The 24,352-nt window shown below is 34.7% G+C and overlaps 1 protein-coding gene across 1 annotated transcript; it reads left to right on the top strand.

Annotated features, from left to right (window-relative positions):
- Positions 1–5,101: 5,101 nt before the first annotated feature.
- Positions 5,102–23,168, top strand: LOC126022054 (indoleamine 2,3-dioxygenase 1-like). Its single transcript, XM_049782919.1, is given in 15 exon segments — positions 5,102–5,146; positions 5,149–5,202; positions 7,291–7,311; positions 7,313–7,387; positions 7,505–7,597; positions 7,600–7,625; positions 11,299–11,302; positions 13,923–14,041; positions 16,859–16,873; positions 18,380–18,479; positions 19,309–19,423; positions 19,496–19,498; positions 20,464–20,515; positions 20,898–21,043; positions 22,816–23,168. Coding segments are annotated over 15 exon segments (1,221 nt in total).
- Positions 23,169–24,352: the final 1,184 nt, after the last annotated feature.

The raw sequence follows: 24,352 nt of genomic DNA, 5'->3' as shown, positions 1-24,352 counted from the left end.
TCAGAAATTGCCCCTCGCTTGGGGGGACCATATGGGAGGGACCATATGGGAGGCTGGAGGATCGAATCGTGGTCCTTCCTTGGCTAGTGCTTGCAAGGCAGACACCTTACCTCTAGCGTCACCTCGACGGCCCTAGATTTTGCAAGACTTTTTAACCATCTCTTTTATATTTTAAATATACTGAACAAATTACTATTGTTGATTTTTTGTTGTTGTTGTTTTTTTTTGGGTCACACCTGGCAGCACTCTCTCTGGGTTTACTCCTGGCTCTGAGCTCAGAAATCGTCCCTGGCAGGCTTGGGGGACCATATGGGATGCCAGGATTCGAAACACCATCTTTCTTCATACAAGGCAAATGCCCTACCTCCATGCTTTCTCTCTAACCCCACTATTGTTGATTTTTTTTGGGTTAGTTTCTTTTGTTCTACCCCGTGGTAATTGGAACCTGTACTGTTACACCCTGCTGTACTTGGGTAGCCATACCAATTGCTTTTTAGTTTTGATTTCCCTTTTGCTCTTATCTAATGTCATGTTTATTTTTTTTAATCTTTTCTTTTCCTTGATATTAAATGGCTATCTACTTTGTAACTTCTAGATAAACTACTTTAAGTTTCACTTTTGGATTTCCTTTTTTAAGAGTTTAGTTTTTGTTAAACACAAAAATATTCGAATCATTCTAGTTTTCTTTAGGGATACCATATACAACTTCTCATTATAATAATATAATTTAAAAAATTATTATAAACATGTATTCTCTTTATTTGGACCAGATTCAGAGACATGTGGACCTGTGCTCCTGGATCTGTGTTCAAGGGTCACTCTTTGCAGTTATTTGGAAAGCTATATGTAGTGCTGGGGATTGTACCCAATCTAGCTGCAGGTCCAGAAAATGCTTTAATCTCTGTATTATCTCTCTATCTTCTCTAAGTATGTTTTTGAAGAAAATATCTAGTATTTTAAGGTATTTAAAAACAAGATTGTATGCTATTAAATTCCACAAAACAGTAGATTACACAATGACCAACATATTAATGATGTTATTTTGTCATTTTAAATTCTTGCATATTCTAATTCATTATTTTTTAATTAAGAATCATATGGATGCTAATCTGGGATGGCCACATGGTTCTGGGAGGGGAGAATGGCTAATACTTTAGTAGAAGACTTGATTTTATACAGGCTAACTACATGCTCTCTCACCTGCTTTCTATCGATTCCTAGCCAAAACACTTGCCAATTTTTAATACATATTATTTTACTTATAAAATAAAGTTACACCCTAAATTATTATAGGATAGTGACAAAGAGGAAGTAGGATGTATTATTGAGGACATACTATAAAGAAATACATTTATCATTATTGTGATAAAAATGTCTTTGAGGATTTACTCAGGGAAGCCTTGTATCAATCAATAATCAATCAATACTCTAGTAAAACAGGTTAAAAAAGATCTTCAGATGTGTTTATCGGGCAATTGACAATGTAGGATATAGCTTTAGAGAGAAGTCAGAAGATGAAATTTGTATAGAGATTATTCAAGTCATTAATTAAGAGAGATGTACAAAGTTCTAATTCACATAAAGTCTCAAATAATTGATTTCTGAGTTCCAGAACCTAGTCAGATTAAAAAATAAAGATAAAAAATCTAAATGAAATGACAATGTTAATAAGTTCTTCTGGTACCACGCAAAAAGAAAGTTTTAAGGAACTATGCTTAGTAAAGAAAAATTATTATGAATAAAGACACTATCAATTTTGGTTTCAGAAACATGAAGGGGTTTTTAAGGTTAACAGAAAAGCAATCTATGTCTATAAAATCAAGGTAGAATTAAATATAATAGAACCCAAAGTTTTTTATTTTATTTTTTTAATTATTGGATTGAAACCATTGTGATCTACAAAGTCCTCCATCGCTGAATTTCAAATATACAGTGAATCAGGGCCATTCCCACCACCAGTGTCGACCTCCTTCCACCAATGTTTCCAGAGTGTATCCTATGCCACCACCCTTTTTCCCCTGGTCTGCCAGTATAACAGGTCCATTAAATTTAGATTGTTAAAGTTTGGGTCTCTTGATTCTATTGTTGTTGACTTTGGATATTTAGTTGTGTGCTTTTTTCTCCACTAATGCACCTGAGACTACTTGGCCCCTGGCCCAGTGTAAAATCATCCCACACGCTGTATCTCTAACTCTAAGATGAACAAGTCTGAATCAAGGTCCTCGTGAAATTATCCAAACCAATCTGAGGGTGAAACACGTGTAGTCTAGTAGTCTTCTACTCAGTATCTCCACTAAGCTGCTTGCCAGAACTGCTGCTTTTTATTGAATACAGAGACCACCCCTGGGTGGGGCAGTAAGGACAGATAGCTCAGGCTATTCTGATCCAGTTGCACCCAGATTTACAAGTAAAACATTCTCTGTTTTTGGGTAAACAAGTTGTAAACAAACATACAAAGGAACCAGGGATGACCTTTGTTTTAGGTAAAATAAGGTGTAACTTAAAACAGCTCCCATTTCTTTTTTTTTCTTTTCTTCTTAATTTTATAGAAAATTGCAGAAATATGAGGTAAGATAAAGTAATCCATACTCCAAGGTTTCTATGAAAGAGGCGAGAACTCCATTTAAAACACAAAAAAGAAGGAAAAACTGGGTGGTGCATTTATTTTTTTTCATAGGCACAGCAAAAGTTGGGGAAAATAGAAAGGAAAAAAATCTTTGGCCTAAAAACAGGGAGACCCTCCTCAGGACAAACGTTTTGTTGCTGTTGTTTTGTTTTTTGTTTATTTGTTTTGGGGCCACATCCCAGGCGTTAATCGTGACTATGCTATGCGCACAGAATTTGCTCCTGGCTCGCAGGGACCATATGGGACACCAGGGATCAGAACCAGGTCAGTCCTGGGTCAGCCACTTGCAAGGCAAATGGCATATTGCTGCGCTTTCACTCCGGTCCCTGGGACAAAGTTTTTAAAGCATGAGTTAAATAATAAAAATTCAGATATTTTCATAAAATGGAATAATCTAAAACTTAATCAAACATTTCTGTTTTGAGTCATTCATCAAAAAATCAGATAAAAAGAACAAGAGTTGTTGAATAAACCTTTGTTCTCTAATCTTCTATATGTTGAAGTTTTTGTTTTCCTTGTAGACGTAATAAAATATAGCATATTTTGGGTTGCTTTTTAAATATTCTTGGTTTTGTAGCAGCCCTGGAAGCTGGAAAAAAAAACCCAACTTGGTTTTGGTTTTATAAATGAGTTTCATGAAACATTCACTAAAACAAACAGAAAGAAAAGGCTGAGCCAGCTGTTGTGTATAACTACATCATAAAATAGTTCTAATGTAGGAGCTGGAAAAATAGCACAGCGGTAAGGCATTTGCCTTGCATGCAACAAACCCAGAACGGTCCCGGGTTCGATTCCCAGAATTCCTCAAGCCTTCCAGGAGCAATTTCTGAGCATAGAGTCGGGAGTAACTCCTGAGGATCGCTGGGTGTGACCCAAAAACAAACAAATAAACAAAAAAAGTTTTAATGTAATAGGGAAGGAATCCTATAAGAAAGAAGTACTCTGGATGTGTCACAACCATGTACTAAGTAGCTATTTCCAGTACTGATACATTGAAGGTCAAAATTGCATTCTATTTTTTTAAATAAATTTTTTATTGTGACCAAGTGCATTACAAATCTTTCACAGAATTATTTACAGTACTTTCTTTCTCTTTCTCTAAATGTGCTCTCTTCTTGGAAGTGCAAAAGGAAAGAAATCAGAATGGAATTCAATAGGAGGAACAGCCCACATATCAGACAGACTAAAAGGGTCATCAAGCCCATATTTTAGTTTCTGTTTCAAATACACATGTCCAGCATAGAGGGACAATTCTTGGCTCAAAACTGCGTTCTTTTATTCAATGGATCATTAAGTTCTTCTCTTTCCTTCCTTGATAATAAAAAAAAGAAAGTTTTTTTTTTGTACTCTTAAAAACCTTAACCAAATGTATTTTTATGTTGTAAAAAGCATTTTATCCTAATTTCAATGTTCACTATACTACAAAATATCTGGATGTGAAAAATTATTGCGTCAATAAACTTAAGCTGGGGCCAGAGAGATAGCATGGAGGTAAGGTGTTTGTCTTGCATGCAGACGGTCATTGATTCGAATACCAGCATCTCATAGGGTGCCCCGAGCCTGCCAGGAGAGATTTCTGAGCATAGAGCCAGGAGTAACCCCTGAGTGCTGCCAGGTGTGACCCAAAAAACAAAATAAGTAAATAAATAAACTTAAGTTTTATATATAGTTTGATTAATTTATAAGCAACTTGACAAGTTGGTAGGCTTACGGAAGAATACCACCAAGAATACCCACATAACAAAAAAACAAGTAACAAAAAGATACCAGTTTTCAAAACATCTTCATGGCTCTCATCTCTTTCGACTTTAAAGCCATTGAACATTCCTGGTTTCATGAGCTTGCATTTACATGTCTACTAAAACAAGATAGTAATTGTTCAGAAAATTCTGGAAACCAGGGGCCGGAGAGATAGCATGGAGGTAAGGCATTTGCCTTTCATGCAGAATGTCATTGGTTCGAATCCCAGTATCCCAAATGTCCCCTGAGCCTGCCAGGAGTGATTTTCTGAGTGTGGAGCCAGGAAAAACCCATGAAACCAAAAAGAAAGCCAGTGATGTAATAATTAAATTGTAGTTTAAATGTCTTCACCACCTTTATTATTTTAATTCAAATAGTTAAAAGCTCTAATAAATTAAAAGTGTCATGTATGGTTATCAATGTCCATGAATTTATTTCACTCAGGTCTTTTCAACTTCCCTATTGCAATCTACAAATAGCATTCCAGTAATCAAATTTGATATGGAGTATGAAACTTCCAGTTTCTTCTTTTGAATAGTCATACTCTTGTGGGTTTTATTGTTTATCAAATTAACAAATAAGGAAAGTAGAAAATGAAACTATTCCAAAAGTGAAAGACATTTCTTTCTGCCTAGGTGATAAGGTGTAGTCATTGGCTATGGAGTACTTTATAATAAATAGATGTTCTAAAACATCGAAGAGACACTCAGAAGAACGAAGAGGAAGACTTGCAAGATGACACATAACAAGGCATTTCCCAGTGAAACTTCTTGGAAGATAGAGTGAAGAATTTCATAGTAGATGAAGAATTGGGCTTTGCTTTACCAAATCCACTGGTACAGAGAAGGCACTGAAGTATGGACAAAATAGTTCTTAGCATTATTTTTCTGGACAAATTAACTTCTGTTGGGAAACAATTGTAGCTCAGTTATTTCAACTGAAAGTTGAAGTAGATGCAATGTTGGGGGCATAATCTAACAAATGAGTCTCATTTAATTTTCAAAAAGATTTGTTTTTCGGAATTAAGATGTAGATGTACTATCAGATTTATATGTTTGCACAGGTAGCTATGAGAATGATGAAATCAGGAAAGTATGAATATAAAGATAAAGTATTTTAATATAAAGTTTATAAGTATAAAATATAAAGTATTATGTTACTTTTAAAGTAGATTATAATGTACTAATCAAATGTTGTGTTTAATGCAACTGGATTTTCAGAGGGCATTTTAAAAAGTAATGAGTGAGGTGTGAAAAAATAAAATTTTTTTTCTTTACTTAAATTTTTTTACTTCAATTACTTAAATTTAGGAAAATACATATTTCTTCTTTGACTAGGTTTTTGAGATGGTACACTTTCTGCTCTGATTTATATTAATATGCTTACTGTTTACAAGGCATGAGTAAGGTACAAGTCAAAACTTTTATTTGCAATTTTTGACTAGTATATAAACTTTATTTAATATTTTTTTCTTAAAAACGTCTAGATTCTTTTATGTAATTTTCCCAGAAAAAAATGATCAGAAATAATTTTCACTAATATTAATTTTCAACCATCTACATAACATTTTAAAAGAATTTTGAAATATTAACTCATTTTCTTTGATTGCTGGCTCTGCATATGGTCTCCAAAGCCTTGCTGGGAATGCTTCTTGAGCCTAGAGCCAGAAATAAGCCCAGAGCATAGCTGGGTGTGGCCCCCAAAATAAGAACAATTTTTAACTCATTCCTCCTCACAATCCTTTCAAAGAAAATTGCGTGTCATCTAACCTTATTCTCCGTAAAAGAAATATAAGGCAAATGAAGCTTTAAAAGTTTTATGACATTCAAACAGTTAATAAGTAGCAAAGTCGAGTTAACAAAGAATGTGAGACTAGTTTGTTTGGCTCAGAGGTCTCTGATCTAAATATTATTGTTAAGATAGGGAAGAGAGAGATTGATTTTTTTTGTTTGTTTTTTTGGGCCACGCCTGTTTGATGCTCAGGGGGTTACTCCTGACTAAGAGCTCAGAAATTGCCTCTGGCTTGGGGGGGGACCACATGGGACCCCGGGGGATCGAACCTCGTCTGCCCTAGGTTAGCGCGTGCAAGGCAAACACCCTACTGCTTGTGCCACTGGCTCTGGCCCCTGTTAACCCATTTTAATACTTATATTAAATGCTAGAATTCTGTGATTCTTTGAGAAAAAATTCAGGAGTAGCCCGCTGAACACCACCCACCAGGTGTGCATCACACCTTATCCCAGCAAAAGAACATATGCTGTATTTTTATTGGTGAAGCCATGGCTTAGCATTACAGTTATATTTATGAAGCAATTATAAGGCTTCTCCTTCCTGTAGGTTTAAAAATTGTGGGTGGATGTATTTCAAAGATGTACTTATTAGTACATTATTAGTGAATCTGAATCACTTCATATGATCCCCTGAACATAGACAGAGAGTTATCACTGAGTATAAAGATGCCAGGAGTTATCATTGAGTATAGCTGGGTGTGACATGCACCCAGAAAATGGAGAGGGAGATGCTGAGCTTGAGTAATGGTACAGAAGTAGGGAACTTGCCTAGCATTATTACTGACAAGGGCTCTATCCTGCCTACCTCACATAGTTCCTCAAAGTCATCCAGGAGTGATCTCTGAGTGCCCTCCTCCACAACACACACACACACACACACCACACACAACACACACACACACCACACACACACAGGCGGATCGGAGTGCCTAGCGAGAGGAGAAGAAAGATCACAGAGGTTAGAGCTTGATTGTGAAGTGTGAAGATGATGTATGAACATATGTTATGGTTGGTAAATTATACATCAGATAAACTTTGCACAGAATGAATTTAGAGGCCAGGTGAAAGGCAAGTCTGCCTTTAAATAATTTTTACTTGTAAATGAAACTTCTCTTTCTCGTTCTTTCTTCCAAGAGGAGCTACCCTCACCCTTATGTATGCCTGGGTTCAAATTGCTAAAAATCTTACTGAATTTATTGACACTGAAAAACTCCGTGCAGAAGTCGAGAAGGTTCTGATTAGTTATCCCATTTTTTCTTCTATGTAACTTTTTACATATCAAAATTGGCTTTGAAAAATTTATATTGTCCTCATATTGATTTGATTCAACCTCTCACATTTATTCTAGCTGCCAACACTCAGCATTGATGATCTCGCAGGGCACATAGTTACAGCGCCTTGCCCATCTGAAGTGCTAGGATACATCACCATGGCATATGTTGTGGAAATAAGGGTGATAAAGACATCCGGTAAGGTTTGGAGAATTTTTTTTTTTTTATTTCTTATTCCATCTGATGCTTTTGCATCCAATATACAAGATATAAAAAAAAAAAACCACTGGTAAAAGTTATCAAACTGCTCTTTTGTAAACTTTAGATAGAATTATGTTAGGGAAACAATATAGCTCATTGAATGCATCACTATGTAATTTTTCAGACTTACAAGTTCTCCTATTTTTATTTGTGTAACAGATATTTCTTCTGTCTTTCACATAAATGATACTCTTGGCATTTTGAATTTATGTCAAACTCCTTATCATTTAAAATTAGTGTATACTTTTCATTCAGTTACTAAATGTTATTCAATCTTCGTATGTCTAAATTATTTCTTTTTAAATTTTTTCTCTTGCAAGGACACTTGATAGCAATTTATTTAGATGTGACCATTATTTTCTTTCCATGACTTTTTGGACAGATGAACATGTTCTATCTCTTCAAGATAATGACAAATTAAAACAACATAGAACATAGGATGTCTGTATTTTTTCTTATAGAGCTTCAGATTTAAATATCATCTTGGTATTCTATAAGTTTGCATGTTTTTATAACATCAATACAGACTGTTATATCTAGTAATTAGCAAAGGGATACAATCTATTTTAGAAAAATTCTACTTGCTAAAGAAATGTATTTATTATTTGTTTATTTATTTATTTATTTATTGCTCCATTTCTGGCAGTACTCAGAGTTTACTCCTGGCTCTGCAAACAGAAATCACTCCTAGAAGGATTTGGTATTGAATCTGGGCAAATGCCTGCAAGGAACTGCCCTACCTGCTTTGCTATGAATTTAGAGGCCATAATGAATTTAGAGGCCAGGTGAGACAGACAAGGTCTGCTCTTAAATAATTTTACTCTGTAAATGAAATTTCTCTTTCTTTGTGCTTAGTTTCAATGCTCTGACACCTAATTTCCTTTTTTAAAAAAGAAGTATTATTATTTTTTTCTTGCATTACTTCCCAACCCTGTTAAAAAATGCAGCGCTATATAAACAGCACACTTTTATGAATGAGGTCACACTCTGATACTTTTTACTTCCTATGTAATCATGGCACTGGGATGCATAGATTCTATGTTTATTTGTATACAAAAGTGTAATTTCAAAATCTCCCTTAAAATTTAGAACCAACCCTACCTAGATAGACATTGTATTTAAAAGAGAGTAAAAAATAGGAAAGGACTAAAAAACAAAACAAAACAAAAAAACATCAGACATGCTGGACCATCTTATACTAGCAACCCGGGGGGTAAAGGTGGGGGGTTGTGGGATGAATGCTGGGAACAGGGGTGGAGGGAGGACAACATTGGTGGTGGGAGTGCCCCTGATTCAATATCAATATCACTATGTAACTAAAAAAAAATTTACTGTGAAAGATTTGTAATCCACTTTGGTCCAAAATAAAAAATTAAAAAAAAAAAAAAGCAAAGGACTGCATAAACTGACTGCAAAAAGAGTCAGATTCCAGAGAAGTTTTAAAAGTGGTTGGCAGTAACTTGAAATGCTTCATAGTAGAGAAAGACTTGAACTTGCCTTTTAAAAAGATGTGCCCTTTAAAAAGTTGGTAAAACTTACCTAAAAGGAGATGAGTGTGAAAAAATATTAGTGAAAAATTAGAACAGAATGTACATGCTTATCATCAAAGGTTTATATAAATAAGTAGATGTATGTGTATATATAAGATTGAAAGTCCAGAATGATGAAGAGTAAGCTAATAAGTTTTTCTCTTTCTGCATATCACATTTTTGTGAAGAGATTTTTGGAGCTGTAACTAGAAAACATATCCAATGGGTTTAAATGTTCAAGTAAGAAAACTTTATAAAGATGAACCTAAGACAGAAAGATCTACCAATGAAAAGCATATTTTCAGGAGGGGGTATCTGGCAGTGCTCAGGGTTACTCCCGGCTCTGCTCTCAGAAATTACTCCTGGTAGGCTTCGGGAACATATGTGATGCTGGGGATCAAACCTGATTCAGCTGTGTCAAAGGAAAATGCCCTACCTGCTGTGTTATAGGGCTTTTTAGGGCTGTCCCCTAAAGGGCATATTTTGCCTATAAAAGGTATAAGAAGTTAGCATCTGAGTTTCATAGGAGCTATGTATGTATGCTATATTAAGACATAGTTCATCATTTTCTTGTTCTTTCTCTTATTGAAAATCCATTTATTTTCTACTTTACCCATTTATCCAAGATATAGATCTAAATTAATTTTTAAATTTTGTTATAAATTATTTGTCAACCAACTAATTTTCAGTAGCCTTTAAAGATGATTCAGATGTGTTTTGATCAATGACTGAATTTAACCACTTTTATTCTTTAGTAAACTATTAGTGTCTAGCCATATTAAACTAATCTGAAGTTACTTAGGTTATAGCTTCTATGACTTTTCACAGAACTGTGCCAGTGAGTCATATTTCGTTCAACCTCTACTGCAGGACTTCTACAATTTCCCCCCACAGTGGTTAGAGAAATCAACTACACTAACTATCATGATAATGGTTAAGTGAGAGAAATAGAATGCCTGTCTGGAATTACAGGTATTGGATTGGGAAGGTATATAGATGGGAGTACTGGTGGTGGGAAGGTTGCACTGGTGAAGGTTGTTGTTGTTGTTGTTGTTTTTTTTATATGACTGAAACCCACACTACAAAACATGTTTGAAATCATGGTGCTTAAATAAAGATATTATTCAAAAAAAAAGTCTGGAAATTTTTGGAATTGGGATTGCTTTGCTCTAATATCTTCTAAGGAATTAGCAAGCTATTAAATGCACTAGAGACAAAACCTCAATTAAAGTCTTAAACTGGGGAACATTTTCTGAGTATTCAAGCCTATTCCACTGATCTGAGGGCCTGTCTTTATTCCAATACCATGCCTGTTTTGATGACTATTGCTTTGTAGTAAGTTTAAAGTTGGGGAAAGTAATTCCTCCCATATCTTTTTCCCAATGATTGCTTTAGCTATTCTAGGGTGTTTATTGTTTCAAATTAATTTCAAGAGTGCCTGGTCCACTTCTTTGAAGAATGTCATGGGTATCTTTAGAGGGATAGCATTAAATCTGTATTATGCCTTGGGGAGTATTGCCATTTTGATGATATTAATCCTGCCAATCCATGAGCAGGGTATGCATTTCCATTTCCGCGTGTCCTCTCTTATTTCTTGGAGCAGAGTTTTATAGTTTTCTTTGTATACGGTCCTTCACATTTTTAGTCAAGTTGATTCCAAGATATTTGAGTTTGTGTGGCACTTTTGTGAATGGGGGTTATTTTCTTAATGTCCATTTCTTCCTTATTACTATTGGTGTATAGAAAGGCCATTGAATTTTTGTGTGTTAATTTTGTAGCCTGCCACCATGCCTATATGAGTCTATTGTTTCTAGAAGCTTTTTGGTAGAGTCTTTAGGGTTTCTAAGTAGAGTATCATGTCATCTGCAAACAGTGAGAGCTTGAATTCTTTCTTTCCTATCTGGATTCACTTTTTCTTGCCTAATCACTATAGCAAGTACTTCCAGTGCTATGTTGAATAGGAGGGGTGAGAGAGGACAGCCTTGTCTTGTGCCAGAATTTAGAGGGAAGGCTTTTAGTTTTTCTCCATTGAGGATAATATTTGCCACTGGCTTTTGGTAGATGGCCTGAACTATATTGAGAAAGGTTCCTTCCATTCCCATCTTGCTGAGAGTTTTGATCAAGAATGGGTGTTGGACCTTATCAAATGCTTTCTCTGCATCTATTGATATGATCATGTGGTTTTTATTTTTCTTGTTGTTGATGTTGTGTATGATGTTGATAGATTTACGGATGTTAAACCATCCTTGCATTCCTGGGATGAAATATACTTGATCATAATGGATGATCTTCTTAATGAGGCATTGAATCCTATTTACCAGGATTTTGTTGAGGATCTTTGCATCTGCATTCATCAGCGATATTAGTCTGTAATTTTCTTTTTTCATAGCATCTCTGTCTGGTTTAGGTATCAAGGTGATGTTGGCTTCATAAAAGCTATTTGGAAGTGTTTCCATTTGTTCAATTTCATGAAAGAGTCTTGCCAGGATTGGTAGTAGTTCCCCAGACATACAATCACCTAATTTTTTATAAAGGAGCAGGAAATCCTAAATGGAGCAGGGAAACCCTCTTCAACAAGTGGAGTTGGCACAACTGGATAGCCACTTGCAAAAAATTGAACATAGACCCCCAGCTAACATCATGTACGAATGTAAAATCCAAATGGATTAAAGACCTCGATATCAGACCCAAAACCATAAGATATATAGAAAAACACATAGGCAAAACACTCCAGGACATTGAGACTACAGGCATCTTCAAGGAGGAAACTGCACTCTCCAAGCAAGTGAAAGCAGAGATTAACAGATGGGAATATAGTAAGCTGAGAAGCTTCTGCACCTCAAAGGAAATAGTGTCCAGGATATAAGAGCCACCCACTGAGTGGGAGAAACTATTCACCCAATACCCATCAGAAAAGGGGCTAGTCTCCAAAATATACAGGGCTCTGACAGAACTTTACAAGAAAAAACATCTAATCCCATCAAAAAATGGGGAGAAGAAATGAACACCACCCATCACCATTGCAACATTCCCATCACCAATGTCCCAAGTCTCCTTCCTCTCCACCCGACCCCCGCCTGTACTCTAAACAGGCTCTCCATTTCCCTCATACATTCTCATTATTGGGACAGTTCAAAATGTAGTTATTGCTCTAACTAAACTCATCAATCTTTGTGGTGAGCTTCCTGAGGTGAGCTGGAACTTCCAGCTCTTTTCTCTTTTGTGTCTGAAAATTATTATTGCAAGAATGTTTTTCATTTTTCTTAAAACCCATAGATGAGTGAGACCATTCTGCATTTTTCTCTCTCTCTCTCTCTCTCTGACTTATTTCACTCAGCATAATAGATTCCGTGTACATCCATGTATAGGAAAATTTCATGACTTCATCTCTCCTGACAGCTGCATAATATTCCATTGTGTATATGTACCATAGTTTCTTTAGCCATTCGTCTGTTGAAGGGCATCTTGGTTGTTTCCAGAGTCTTGCTATGGTAAATAGTGCTGCAGTGAATATAGGTGTAAGGAAGGGGTTTTTGTATTGTATTTTTGTGATCCTAGGGTATATTCCTAGGAGTGGTATAGCTGGATCGTATGGGAGCTCAATTTCCAGTTTTTGGAGGAATCTCCATATCGCTTTCCATAAAGGTTGAACTAGATGGCATTCCCACCAGCAGTGGATAAGAGTTCCTTTCTCTCCACATCCCCGCCAACACTGTTTATTCTCATTCTTTGTGATGTGTGTCATTCTCTGTGGTGTGAGGTGATATCTCATCATTGTTTTGATTTGCATCTCCCTGATGATTAGTGATGTGGAGCATTTTTTCATGTGTCTTTTGGCCATTTGTATTTCTTCTTTGTCAAAGTGTCTGTTCACTAGATATATATAATATAAATATATAATATAAAATATAGATTAGAATTGGCCCATTCACTATGAGACTGAATATAGAGCAAAAGTCTATGAGGGACAATCTGAAGAAAGGAAACAGGAAGGAGAGATGAAACTTAGTTGTAGCTTCTCTCCCACACTTAATAACTAGGTAACTCTATACCACCAAAGAAGGTGAAAAAAACTGAGAAGCAACCGTGTTATTCCATTTGACATATTCTTCTCCATCCCCACCCCTAACCCCAGAAAATGGGAATAACAGAATTGTCTAGGAGAATGCAGGTGTGCTAGGGATGCAGACATGGCCTGGGAATGAAGTATGCTCTCTATATCTAATCTATATGTAATATCTATATATTTATGGCATCTATACCTCTACCTATCTCTATACTGCATCTTTGTACCCATATATATGTTTCAGCATATATTGTATTCAAAAGTCTCAAATCTAGATGGTTTTTAGATTCTTTTAAATAAATAATTCAGTTTTTTTTTACATGGTTAGGTACATTTTCTAGAATATATTTTGCTGAACAAAAATCTCTAGTATGGATATGGATGAGTGACTATTACAAATAACTCATAAGCTTTTAGAATGTCAGCAGTACAGCTTTTATGTTCTAGTTCCTCTTATATCCTATTTCTCTTAGTGATTAGGTTATGTCCACGTCAACACAAATCCAGATTGTGAACATTTGACTATTATAAAAATTGTTATGAAATATTTGTTTATTCTCAAAGTAAGTAGACGGCTAGTGTTTTGACATCCAGCAAACAATGGAAATTCTTTAAAGATTAATGTTTTATTTTAAATAGATCCTGCCAAGAAATATTGCTGTTCCTTATTGCAAACTCTCTGAGAAATTGGGATTGCCCCCTATCTTGGTTTATGCAGACTGTGTTTTGGCAAACTGGAAGAAAAAGGATCCCAATGGGTATGTAAACACTGTTCTAATAAAAGTGAAAATAATATGAAATTTAAATCATATAGATTTGTCACTGGTTTAATTTTTGTCTCACAATTACTTATTTGATTTTGGGATTTGTTCTCTTTATTCAGTATATTTATGGCTCTAAATATATTTGTAGTAATATGCACACATAGACAATAGAAAGAAATACAGTGATATAAAGTGCTCAGTGTGATAAATTTTGATGTAATAAGTTCACAAATATTTATGAGGAAGATACAAAATATTTCTATAACCTCAAAGAGTTAGTTTGTGTATCTGCCCATTCAGGCAAATACATTCTGATTTGTCTTACCAGCAATCTTTTCTGTAATTGGCCTCATATCAGTGAAATAATAGAGCATGCATTCTTTAATATCTGGCATATGTTTATAAAAATGTTTTTAAGGTTGTACATGTCAAATTTTAAATACCCAGTTTTGTTTAACCCTCCTTAACTTGTAGAAATGCATGATCTTCTCAGATTGTAGATCCTTCCTAGTAACTCAGTAATGAAATTTGATATAGCAAAGATACAAGAGCATAATGGAATCTCAAATATCTGGATGTACAAAATTAGAAAATTATAGTAATAGAACAACAAATATAATAATTTTATCTAAATTTTTGAAATGCCTAAATACTTTAAAGTTTATTCTTATGCTGATTTAATTTTAATTATATGTTAATACTTTGTTTTAAGGTTTTTACTGACTTATAACTGATTTACAATATTGTAGTATTTCAGTCTTAATTTCATGTCTTTATAGTTTGTGTAATTGTCACCAATCATTCTCACCGATTTTCTAGTGTCAATCACTCAGATGAATTATCTTCTTATTCTTTCCACCCCTTTTTCATTTGCCTCCAACAGCCATCATAATTTTAACTGGGTGTAGGAAAATATTTTATTACTTTTAGTCAGGTCATTTGCTTTAGTAACTCATGAAACTGAGAACTAATTTTCATTCATTTTCTTACTTATTTCATTCATCACCTCAAGTCCTGTTGATTTTGCCCCAAAGGTTATGATCCTAACCACCCCCGTTTTGTCTTGAATTTTGGGCCACACCCAGTAACACTCAGGGGTTACTGCTGGCTATCTGCTCAGAAATCTCTCCTGGTTTGGGGGACCATATGGGATGCCAGAGTTCGAACTGAGGTCCATCCTGGGTCAGTCACATGCAAAGCAAATGCACTACTGCTGTGCTATTGCTCCAGCCCCATGACTCGACCCTTTTTAATGACATGAATATTTTATTGAGCAGATATGCTCAATATTATCTAATAATTTGTTTATATATCCAATAACCTGTTGATGGACTTTTAGCTGAATTCCATATTTAGCAAGTAATTCTCCTATGAAGATAATAATACAAATATTATTTTAAAATATTGCATTTTTATATTCTTTGACTCAATTCTAGGTGTCATATTCCTGAATTCACATGGTATTTCATTTGTTTTGGGAAGTGGGACATATATGGCAATGCTCAGCACTTACTCCTAACTCTGCTAAGAGATTATTCATGGTGGGACTCTGCAGATTATATGGAGTAATGAGAATTGAATCTTAGTAGGTTTCATAGAAACCAACCACCTTAACTACTGTACCATTTTTCTCAGCTCCTTAAATGGACTTTCTATTTTTACTTTTGTAACTAATCTCCATACCAGTTTCCATAATGACCACACCCATTAGCCTTTCTAGAAACAATGCATTGCCTTTCTTTTAATTCAATGTCCTCACTAATACTTGTTATTTCCCAGAAGTGATAAGTATGCGACATTTTCATTGAGTGATGTTATAGCTCACATGATTTCAGTTTTGATTTCCCTAATAATGAGTGAAGTTGAATACTTTTCATATGTCTGTAGATAGTTTGCTTGTCTACTCTGTAGAAATATCTAGTCATATCATTTAGCACTTAAGAGTGATTTTTTTTTTGCTTCATAATTGTCAGTAATCAACATGCTTTTATATTAGCCTCTGGTCAGCTGTATAATGTATAAATATCTTCTCCCAGCTTCCAAAATACTTTTTTTTGTTTGTTTGTTTTTGGGCCACACCCGTTTGACGCTCAGGGGTTACTCCTGGCTATGTGCTCAGAAATCGCCCCTGGCTTGGGGGACCATATGGGACGCCGGGGGATCGAACCGCAGTCCGTTCCTTGGCAAGCGCTTGTAAGGCAGACACCTTACCTCTAGCGCCACCTTCCCGGCCCCCAAAATACTTTTTAGATTTGTGATAGATAATTTTTTGCTATAGAAAAAAACTTCAGATTACATTCCTCTTTCTGTGTTCAGGGATCATTCCTAATAGGACTCAGGTGACAATATGCAGTACAATTGCCTTACCAATTATACTTATCTCTCCTGCCCTAAGATAGTTGATGCTTTCTAATTATTTCTTATTAATTTTATTTATCATGTCATATTGTCTGAGTTTCCAAATATAGCTCTAATATTGAATTTCTGGACGTATAAACAATGTTTTCTTCCATGTGCTTTATGTATTGGGTCCTAATATCTAACAAAGACTTTAATCCATTTTAAAATTTTACTTAAGAAATACAAGTGCTTGTAGTGTCTGCTTGAGAAATATAAAAATCACATTTTTATTTGATTATGTCTCACTTTGTCTTGATCTATCTAGAAATATATGTATAATGTTCAGTCATATTTGATTTAGTACATAGTGAATGTATCAGAATCACATCTATTGACTGTGACAACCATCTGATTTTAAATTTGTTTTCTTTTTTTCCAATATAACCATGATTTTATGAATGCTTCCATAAGACCCATGACTTATGAGTAAGTATTTGATTCTTCTTTTTATCTAAGAGGTATTTGTGTTTTCAAAGTAAACATGTTGTATAATATCTACAAATACCTTTTAAGAAAGATTCATTGAATTCAAGAAAATAAGAACTTAAGTGTTTAAAAGGTTAATATTGCCAATCTTCAATTATACTTATAATAGTAAAATAAACCAACCACTTTACTACTCAAGAAAATTTTGAATATAAAATTGGATAAATAAGAATATTTGAAAACTGTAAAGCAGTTAACAAATATGCTAATACTTTTGCTTTAGCATTGACTTTTTTGCCTGATTTTCATAGCATATATTTGTTTGCTATTATAGACAGATAAATTGTTAAAATATTTAAAATATGCAAATATATTTATGACTTAATAGTTGTAGGTACCAGAGACAAAAATATCTTTTTTTATATACAGTTCTATGATTCTTGACTAAACAGAGTCTAAGAGCTACAGAAATAAAGGCAAATAACTTATATATAAGCATATCCTAGTAAAGCAGGACTAATGAGAAGGATATGAGATATGACTAAGAGAATGGAGAAATATTTTTTGATAATGGGAATTCTAAGTAAGTAGGAGAAAGGGAGAAAGGGAGGAATTTAAAATAAGATCTAAAAGTGAGAAAGGATTAGTGGGGAGGAAACTCATAGACTGTAGTACATAAAAAAGAAAGTATGAAAGTTTTGAAGCAACAAAAATCTTGATTTATGATTAGAACTGAAGCATATAAGTGAATAACTTAAAATAGTTTAAAAGTCAGTATGAAAAGACATTACCTTAAAGTAGATTGTGCAGACTATGAAATATTTTAAAATAACATCTCAATTTCATTTTAAGAAGAGAATGCTTAATCAGAAACAGATAAAAATATTTTGCTCAAATATCTGACATCAAATATCAAATTTTTGCTTACATAGTAAATAAACTGAAGTTTGATTTTTAGATGCTATACATTTAACCAAAAAAATACTCACTGAAAACCAGACACTGAGACCAATTTGTATCAGTGCAAAAAAATAATAATAATAAAAAAAGAAAATAGCATCTAGTTACTTAAACAACCCCCGAAATTAATTTTTTTGGACAATACAAAACTCTGAAAAACTGAAAAAAGTGTATGAAAACATTAGTATAATTATGACTAGCAATAGGGAGATAACTTTAAATTCTATTTTAAAGATAGCTCTCTATAACATATATGCTTCTGAAAATATGAGATATTGAAATTTCTAATTCTAAACTCCATTTCTAATTCCAAATTCCATATAGAATTCACAAGTTGCAGATAAATCTACTATTAATTATCTGAGTTTAGAAAGCTGGTTTAACATTATTATTACATAATGGCTCTAGTAAAACCAACCAACTTTACTGTTCAAGAAAATTTTGAATATAAAATTGGATAAATAAGAATATTTGAAAACTATAAAGCAGTTAACAAATATGCCAATACTTTTGTTTTAGCATTAACCTCTTACCTGATTTTCATAGGAACATGGACATTCTGTTCTCATTTCCTGGTGGTGATTGCAGTAAAGGATTCTTTCTGGTTTCTCTATTGGTGGAAACAGCAGCGGCTAATGCAATTAAAGTATGTTAATCTATACGGGAAATTTTGTATATTGCTCCATAACAGAGAGTAGTTATTTACTAATGTACTATATTAATTGTGAAATAGCTAGAACCTGACTAATTGCTATATTTTGTTACAGAATTAGGGGTTGTAGATTATCTGGTGAAATATTTTGGTTTATTTTTAATCTAAAATGTAAGAATTTACAATCCAGTTGGAAATCCTGATTGGTGGAGGGAAGTTAACATATTAGTTTTAGGTGTTATATTAGAATAAAGTGTGGGGGCCGGGCGGTGGCGCTGGAGGTAAGGTAAGCCTTACCTGCGCTAGCCTAGGAGACGGACCGCGGTTCGATCCCCCGGCGTCCCATATGGTCCCCCAAGCCAGGAGCGACTTCTGAGCGCATAGCCAGGAGTAACACCTGAGCGTCACCGGGTGTGGCCCAAAAACCAAAAAAAAAAAAAAAAAGAATAAAGTGTGAACAGCAGTCGTATACATGTGATGCACAACAAAAATTGGTAGGAAAACATCCAATGCCATTTAATGTATCAGAATAATATAATGTATTATATCACTAAGATTGTTAGAAATATAAATATGTAAACCAATATATACACCTCTAAAACAAATAAATAAATGTAATCAAACCTGATTATATCTTAGGAAATTAGTCAAACCATTGTAGGGCACTCAGTCCAGAAGAAAAAATGAAAATACCAAATTTACTTCAGGCATTAGGATTTAAGATAATTTTATTTTATGATAGTATTAAGTAACAGAAAATCCTAAGTGCTGGTCTTTAATTCTTTTCTTTTTGTTCTGTTTTTTTTTTTTTTTTTTTTTTAAGGTAATTCCCACTATATTCAATGCGGTACAGCATCGGGACCACGAAACTTTGCAAAAAGCACTGAGTGAGATAGCTTCATGCCTTCAGAAAGCTCTTGAAGTATTTCAACAAATTCGTGGCAAGTATTTCTGTCAAACATTCTAGAAAGCTAGAATGTTTCTAATTATGTGATGAGTTGAGTTGTGAGATAGTGGAGGCAGAAAAACAATGCTCAGTAGAGGGTTGTTCCTTGACTTTATATTACTTCACTATGTAATTATACTTCTCATTGTAGTGCATTTGATTATATTTATACGCTATAGCCAGGAATCTAAATTTAAAGAGGTGAATGAATGAAGATTGCATAGATAATAAATAGGTAAGTCAGAGTTCCAAGGTAGCTCAGTCTCTATGAAATGTCCTCACCTTTCACTAAAAAATCATGGAGACAGTTTTTGAACAGGCAGATTGTTTTAAGTCCTGAAATAAACGATAATTTTTCCTAACAGGAACTTTATGAATTATGATTTTTTTCAGAAGTTGATTGAGAAACATAAAAGACACATTGCAAAATATATAAAACTACTGTGATTCAAAAATCATGTGAACAATCATTTGCAAAAGAAAATTGGCCCTACTTGTCAGAATGAATATGACTTTAATGCTGGTTTCAGGTTACTGATAATAGGTCCATAACAAAAACAAAACAAAACAAAACAAAACCCCAGACATTTAGAGGCTTTGAGAAAAACTACCAGGTATATGGTTTATAAAATTGATGAGATTTTGTTTCTGATCAATTATTGAAACTATTATTTTAAGTAAGTCATATTTTTTTTATTTTATCAGGAAGGACATGAAGTAGCCTTAAAGAAAGTTGATTGTTTAATCGGTCATCTGAGATCACAATGAGAAGTAGACATAGGCTCTTCATTTTCCAGGGTGGTTTAGCCTCTAATTGGCCTTGTTCAGCAGACATGCGAAATTTTGGGACTTTCCTGGGAGGGGGCTGGTTTGTGAGTTTGTCTTTTTATTTACAAACTGACCTTAGGACTTCCCTGCTGTCTGTGCTTAAATTTACTAGTAGTTGTTTGAAGTTTGTTTCTTGTATCAAACCCCTCCCAGCACTATATAACTGATGCTTCTTAATTAAACACAACCGGTCCTTTCTTACAGGTTTTGTAGACCCAGAGGTCTTTTTCAATGTTCTTCGCATATATTTGTCAGGGTATGTATTTTTTTTTTAATTTTATTTAAACAGTTAACATAAAGAACACAACCAATTCCCGTTGCATAGAGAAAGAACAGACACAATTATATTCTTAGCCAGGCACACACAGGGGAAGAAGAATTAGGCATTTTACAGAAAAGAGAATGATCTCTGCTAATGCAAAGATAAAGTTCAGTCACAAAATGCTTTCTTCAAATTTTCTCAGAACCACATTATTTACTATTATTAAATATCATGCACAAAAATGGGTGGAGAGAAAGTATGGGAAAACAATACAGTCTAAGTCTGCCATCTTTCATTTATTCTCTTCTCCAAAATTTTGTATCTGAAATTTTGACTATGAATACATGTAGTGATGACAATTTTCTTTCTAACTTAGCTGGAAAGGAAGTGACTTGCTGTCAGAGGGTTTGCTCTATGAAGGTGTTTGGGACACCCCAAAGAAATTTGCAGGAGGCAGTGCAGCTCAAAGCAGCATCTTCCAGTGTTTTGATGTTCTTCTGGGCATCCAACAAGATAAGGGAGGTGAGTAAAAATGAGTATTTTGTCAAGAGTTATAGAACAGATAGTAAGGCACTTGCTTTACACAAAGCAATCCCAGGTTCAGTACCTGGTACTTCATATGGTTCCCCCAAGCTGACCAGGAATAAATCCTGAGATCAGGAGTGAGTTCTCAGCACCACCAGGCATGACCCAAAAAGAAAAACAAAAAATAAATACAATTAGGAATGAGTGTTTATGTCAAAATACTTAGTACTGTCCTTTGGTTGTAGTGCTGGGAGATCAAAGTCTGGTCTCACACACATAGGCAAAGAGGCATAAATTTAGGAAAGGCATAAGTAAACTTTTCTACTGAGCTACATTCCATACCTAAGAGAATAGCATTTTTGTTTTGTTTTGTTTTTGGGTCACACCTGGCAGCGTTCAGTGGTTACTCCTGGCTCTATGCTCAGAAATCGTACCTGGCAGGCACAGGGGACCATATGGGATGCCGGGATTCGAGCCACCGTCCTTGGCATGAAAGGCAAATGCCTTAACTCCATGTTATCTCTCCGGCCCCGACAATAGTATTTTAATAACTAAGAAAAACCTTTCCAAAGTGCATCTTAGAGAAGCGTTTCGGATGCTTTTCAATACAGAATTAGTCACATTATTATTTATTTTTTTTTGGTTTTTAGATGAAGCAGCAGAAACTTGAAAAAAAAAAAAAGATAAGCAGCTGCTCCTTCCCGTAATTAGTGGGGGAAAATAATGTACTTTATCAATCTCTTTTGTTTGTTTGTTTGTTTGTTTTTGGATCACACGTGGTGGTGCTCAGGGGCTACTCCTGGGTGTGCACTCAGAAATCACTCCAGATGTGCTCAGGGACCATAGAGGATGGTGGGGAGGATTGAACCCAGGTTGGTCCCAGGTTAGCCGCTTGTAAGGCAAATGCCCTACCTGTTGTGCTTCCAATCTGGCCCTTCATCACTCTCTTGACTTTGGTATTTAAGTATGAGCATAGGCCCAGTTTAATGTGATGAAGAAAATACCAGAGGCCTTAAAATGGAGAATTTGATTCAGAAAGAAAAAGTCGCTGGAAAATGAGGCAGGAATATAGGGAATTTGGGAAGGGAGTTTGGGAAGGGAACTTACAATGACAAAAGTTAATCTTGACACAGTTTATATTTTCCAGCCAACCCAGGGAAATGTTTATATTGGCATCTGAATCTGAATCACATTTATCATTCACTCTTAGTCTTATAAAGGGGGATAAAAAAAAAAACTGTGAAGAAAAATATTCTTTTTTACTCTCTTTCCTTAAATTTCTATTTTCTCTTGAAGGATAAAACTGAGCTGGGAGAAAAATTTTAAAAAATTATTTGAAAATGATCCCTTAAATATTGTCTTGGCAGTCTGTTACAATTACATGTATTCTGTCTATATCATTCTAGAAAAACAATTAGAAGAAAAGAAACTATAAGCATTTTTAGTATAAGAGAATGAATTTAAGACTTGTTCTTTATATATATTTATATATATTAACAATAACTGTCATTACAAATACTGAGACTTGGAACAGAGTATTACTTAGGAAACACAGCAACGAGGCTCTAGCCTTGCACCCAGCGAACTGGGTTAGATCCCTGACATCTGATATGGTCGCCCAAGCCTGCCAGGCATGATTTTTGAGCTCTGAGCCAGGAGAAACACCTAGACAGCCACTGATGTGGCCCCATAAAACCCAACTCAGTCCTCCTTTTGCCAACTGGAGAACATAAAGCCTCTAAGAATTTGTCTTTCTTGTGACCCTTTAGAAGCAGGGGATTTTCTCCAGGAAATGAGAACATACATGCCTCCTGCTCATCAGAACTTTCTGCGCTCGTTGGAGACAGGCCCCTCAGTTCGCGAGTTTGTCCTTTCAGAAGATAATGAGAGCCTTCGGAGCATTTATAATAAGTGTGTGCAAGCTATGGTCTCCTTGAGAAACTACCATTTGAAGACAGTGGCTGAGTATATTGTGGGACCTGCATCCCGGAAGTCAGGGGCAAAGCCAGCATGTGAAGGAACCTCAGAAACGGGGAACAAAGGAACCGGAGGCACCGATGTCTTGGTCTTTCTAAAGACTGTAAAAAATAAAACTGAAAAGTACCAGATAAAGAAAGATTAAAGTAACCTAACAGAATGCCTTGTGTCAAGACAAATATCTATACATGTTAATGCCACTCTTCTGCTAGACATGCTTATCAAAAAGATGTAGCAATTTTCTATAGCAAACTCTATATAAGATTTCAAAAGCGTTTTTGGAAATCAGCAGTCCTTATTAGAAAACAATAGAGATCAATCATAACTATTATGTAAGTCTAGATGTCAGAATATTATGATAAAACCAAGAACAGTATATAAAACTGTCAAAATATTGCTTTTATATAATGATCACTTAATAATTATTCAGAAAGGTTAGACTTATTTGTTTTCTTTAAGGATGACTAATAAATTAGTGTACTTTCCTGATAATAGCAATATACAAGTATTTTATAGTTTTTTGGTTACTTAAATGTATTACTTTTTTACTTTGTTTTTGGTATTGGGGATGTTTGCACATTCTTATTTTATTTCATACTAGCTGTGTTTTATTTGTAATCAAGACAACATTGTTTACCAGAGCCCTAAATTCCCAGCTCTTAGTAATAGTGGTTTAACAATTGCGTGTTGAATAAGATGATAGAAATAAATGGCTTAACAAATGTGTGTTCAAATGTGACTTAATAAAAAAAAAACAAACAAAAAACAAACAAAAAAACCAAATGTGACTTAATTTTTTATATATTGATCTTGGTCTAATAAGAAGTGCTCACTCTTGACATAAAATTTTGAGAAAGCATGAGAGAAACTGGGGCACAGGCATGCACAGATCCTCCTGCCCAATTCTGAGCTTATCCAAAAGGATTTTTATAGGAACACAAAACAATTAAAGCAAATATTTAGTTTAAAAGGTAGAGGAGGCAGGTAAATGAAGATAGCACACAGTGGGGGACAAAAAAAAAAAATAGGGAAACGAGAAAGTTGTAAACGAAGTCATTTCCACAAATCAGAGTTGGGGAATCAAACGGAGCATCAACAGTCTTTGTTTTATCTTTATTTATTTATTTATTTATTTATTTATTTATTTATTTATTTATTTATGTGGAGAGTTTGAACCACACACCCAGATGCACTCAGGGCCTATTCCTGGCTCTGTACTCAGTGATTTACTCCTGGTGGTTCTCTGGGGAAATCTATAGGAAATTAGAAATCAAACCCAGGTGGAATCTTGCAAGACAAGCATCTTGCTCACTATACTATGGTTCTGAC

The sequence above is a fragment of the Suncus etruscus genome, chromosome 11 (genome assembly GCF_024139225.1).
Source record: "Suncus etruscus isolate mSunEtr1 chromosome 11, mSunEtr1.pri.cur, whole genome shotgun sequence".
Classification (NCBI taxonomy): domain Eukaryota; kingdom Metazoa; phylum Chordata; class Mammalia; order Eulipotyphla; family Soricidae; genus Suncus; species Suncus etruscus.
The sequence above is the reverse complement of the archived record's forward strand: the minus strand, read 5'-3'. Positions and strand labels throughout refer to the sequence as shown.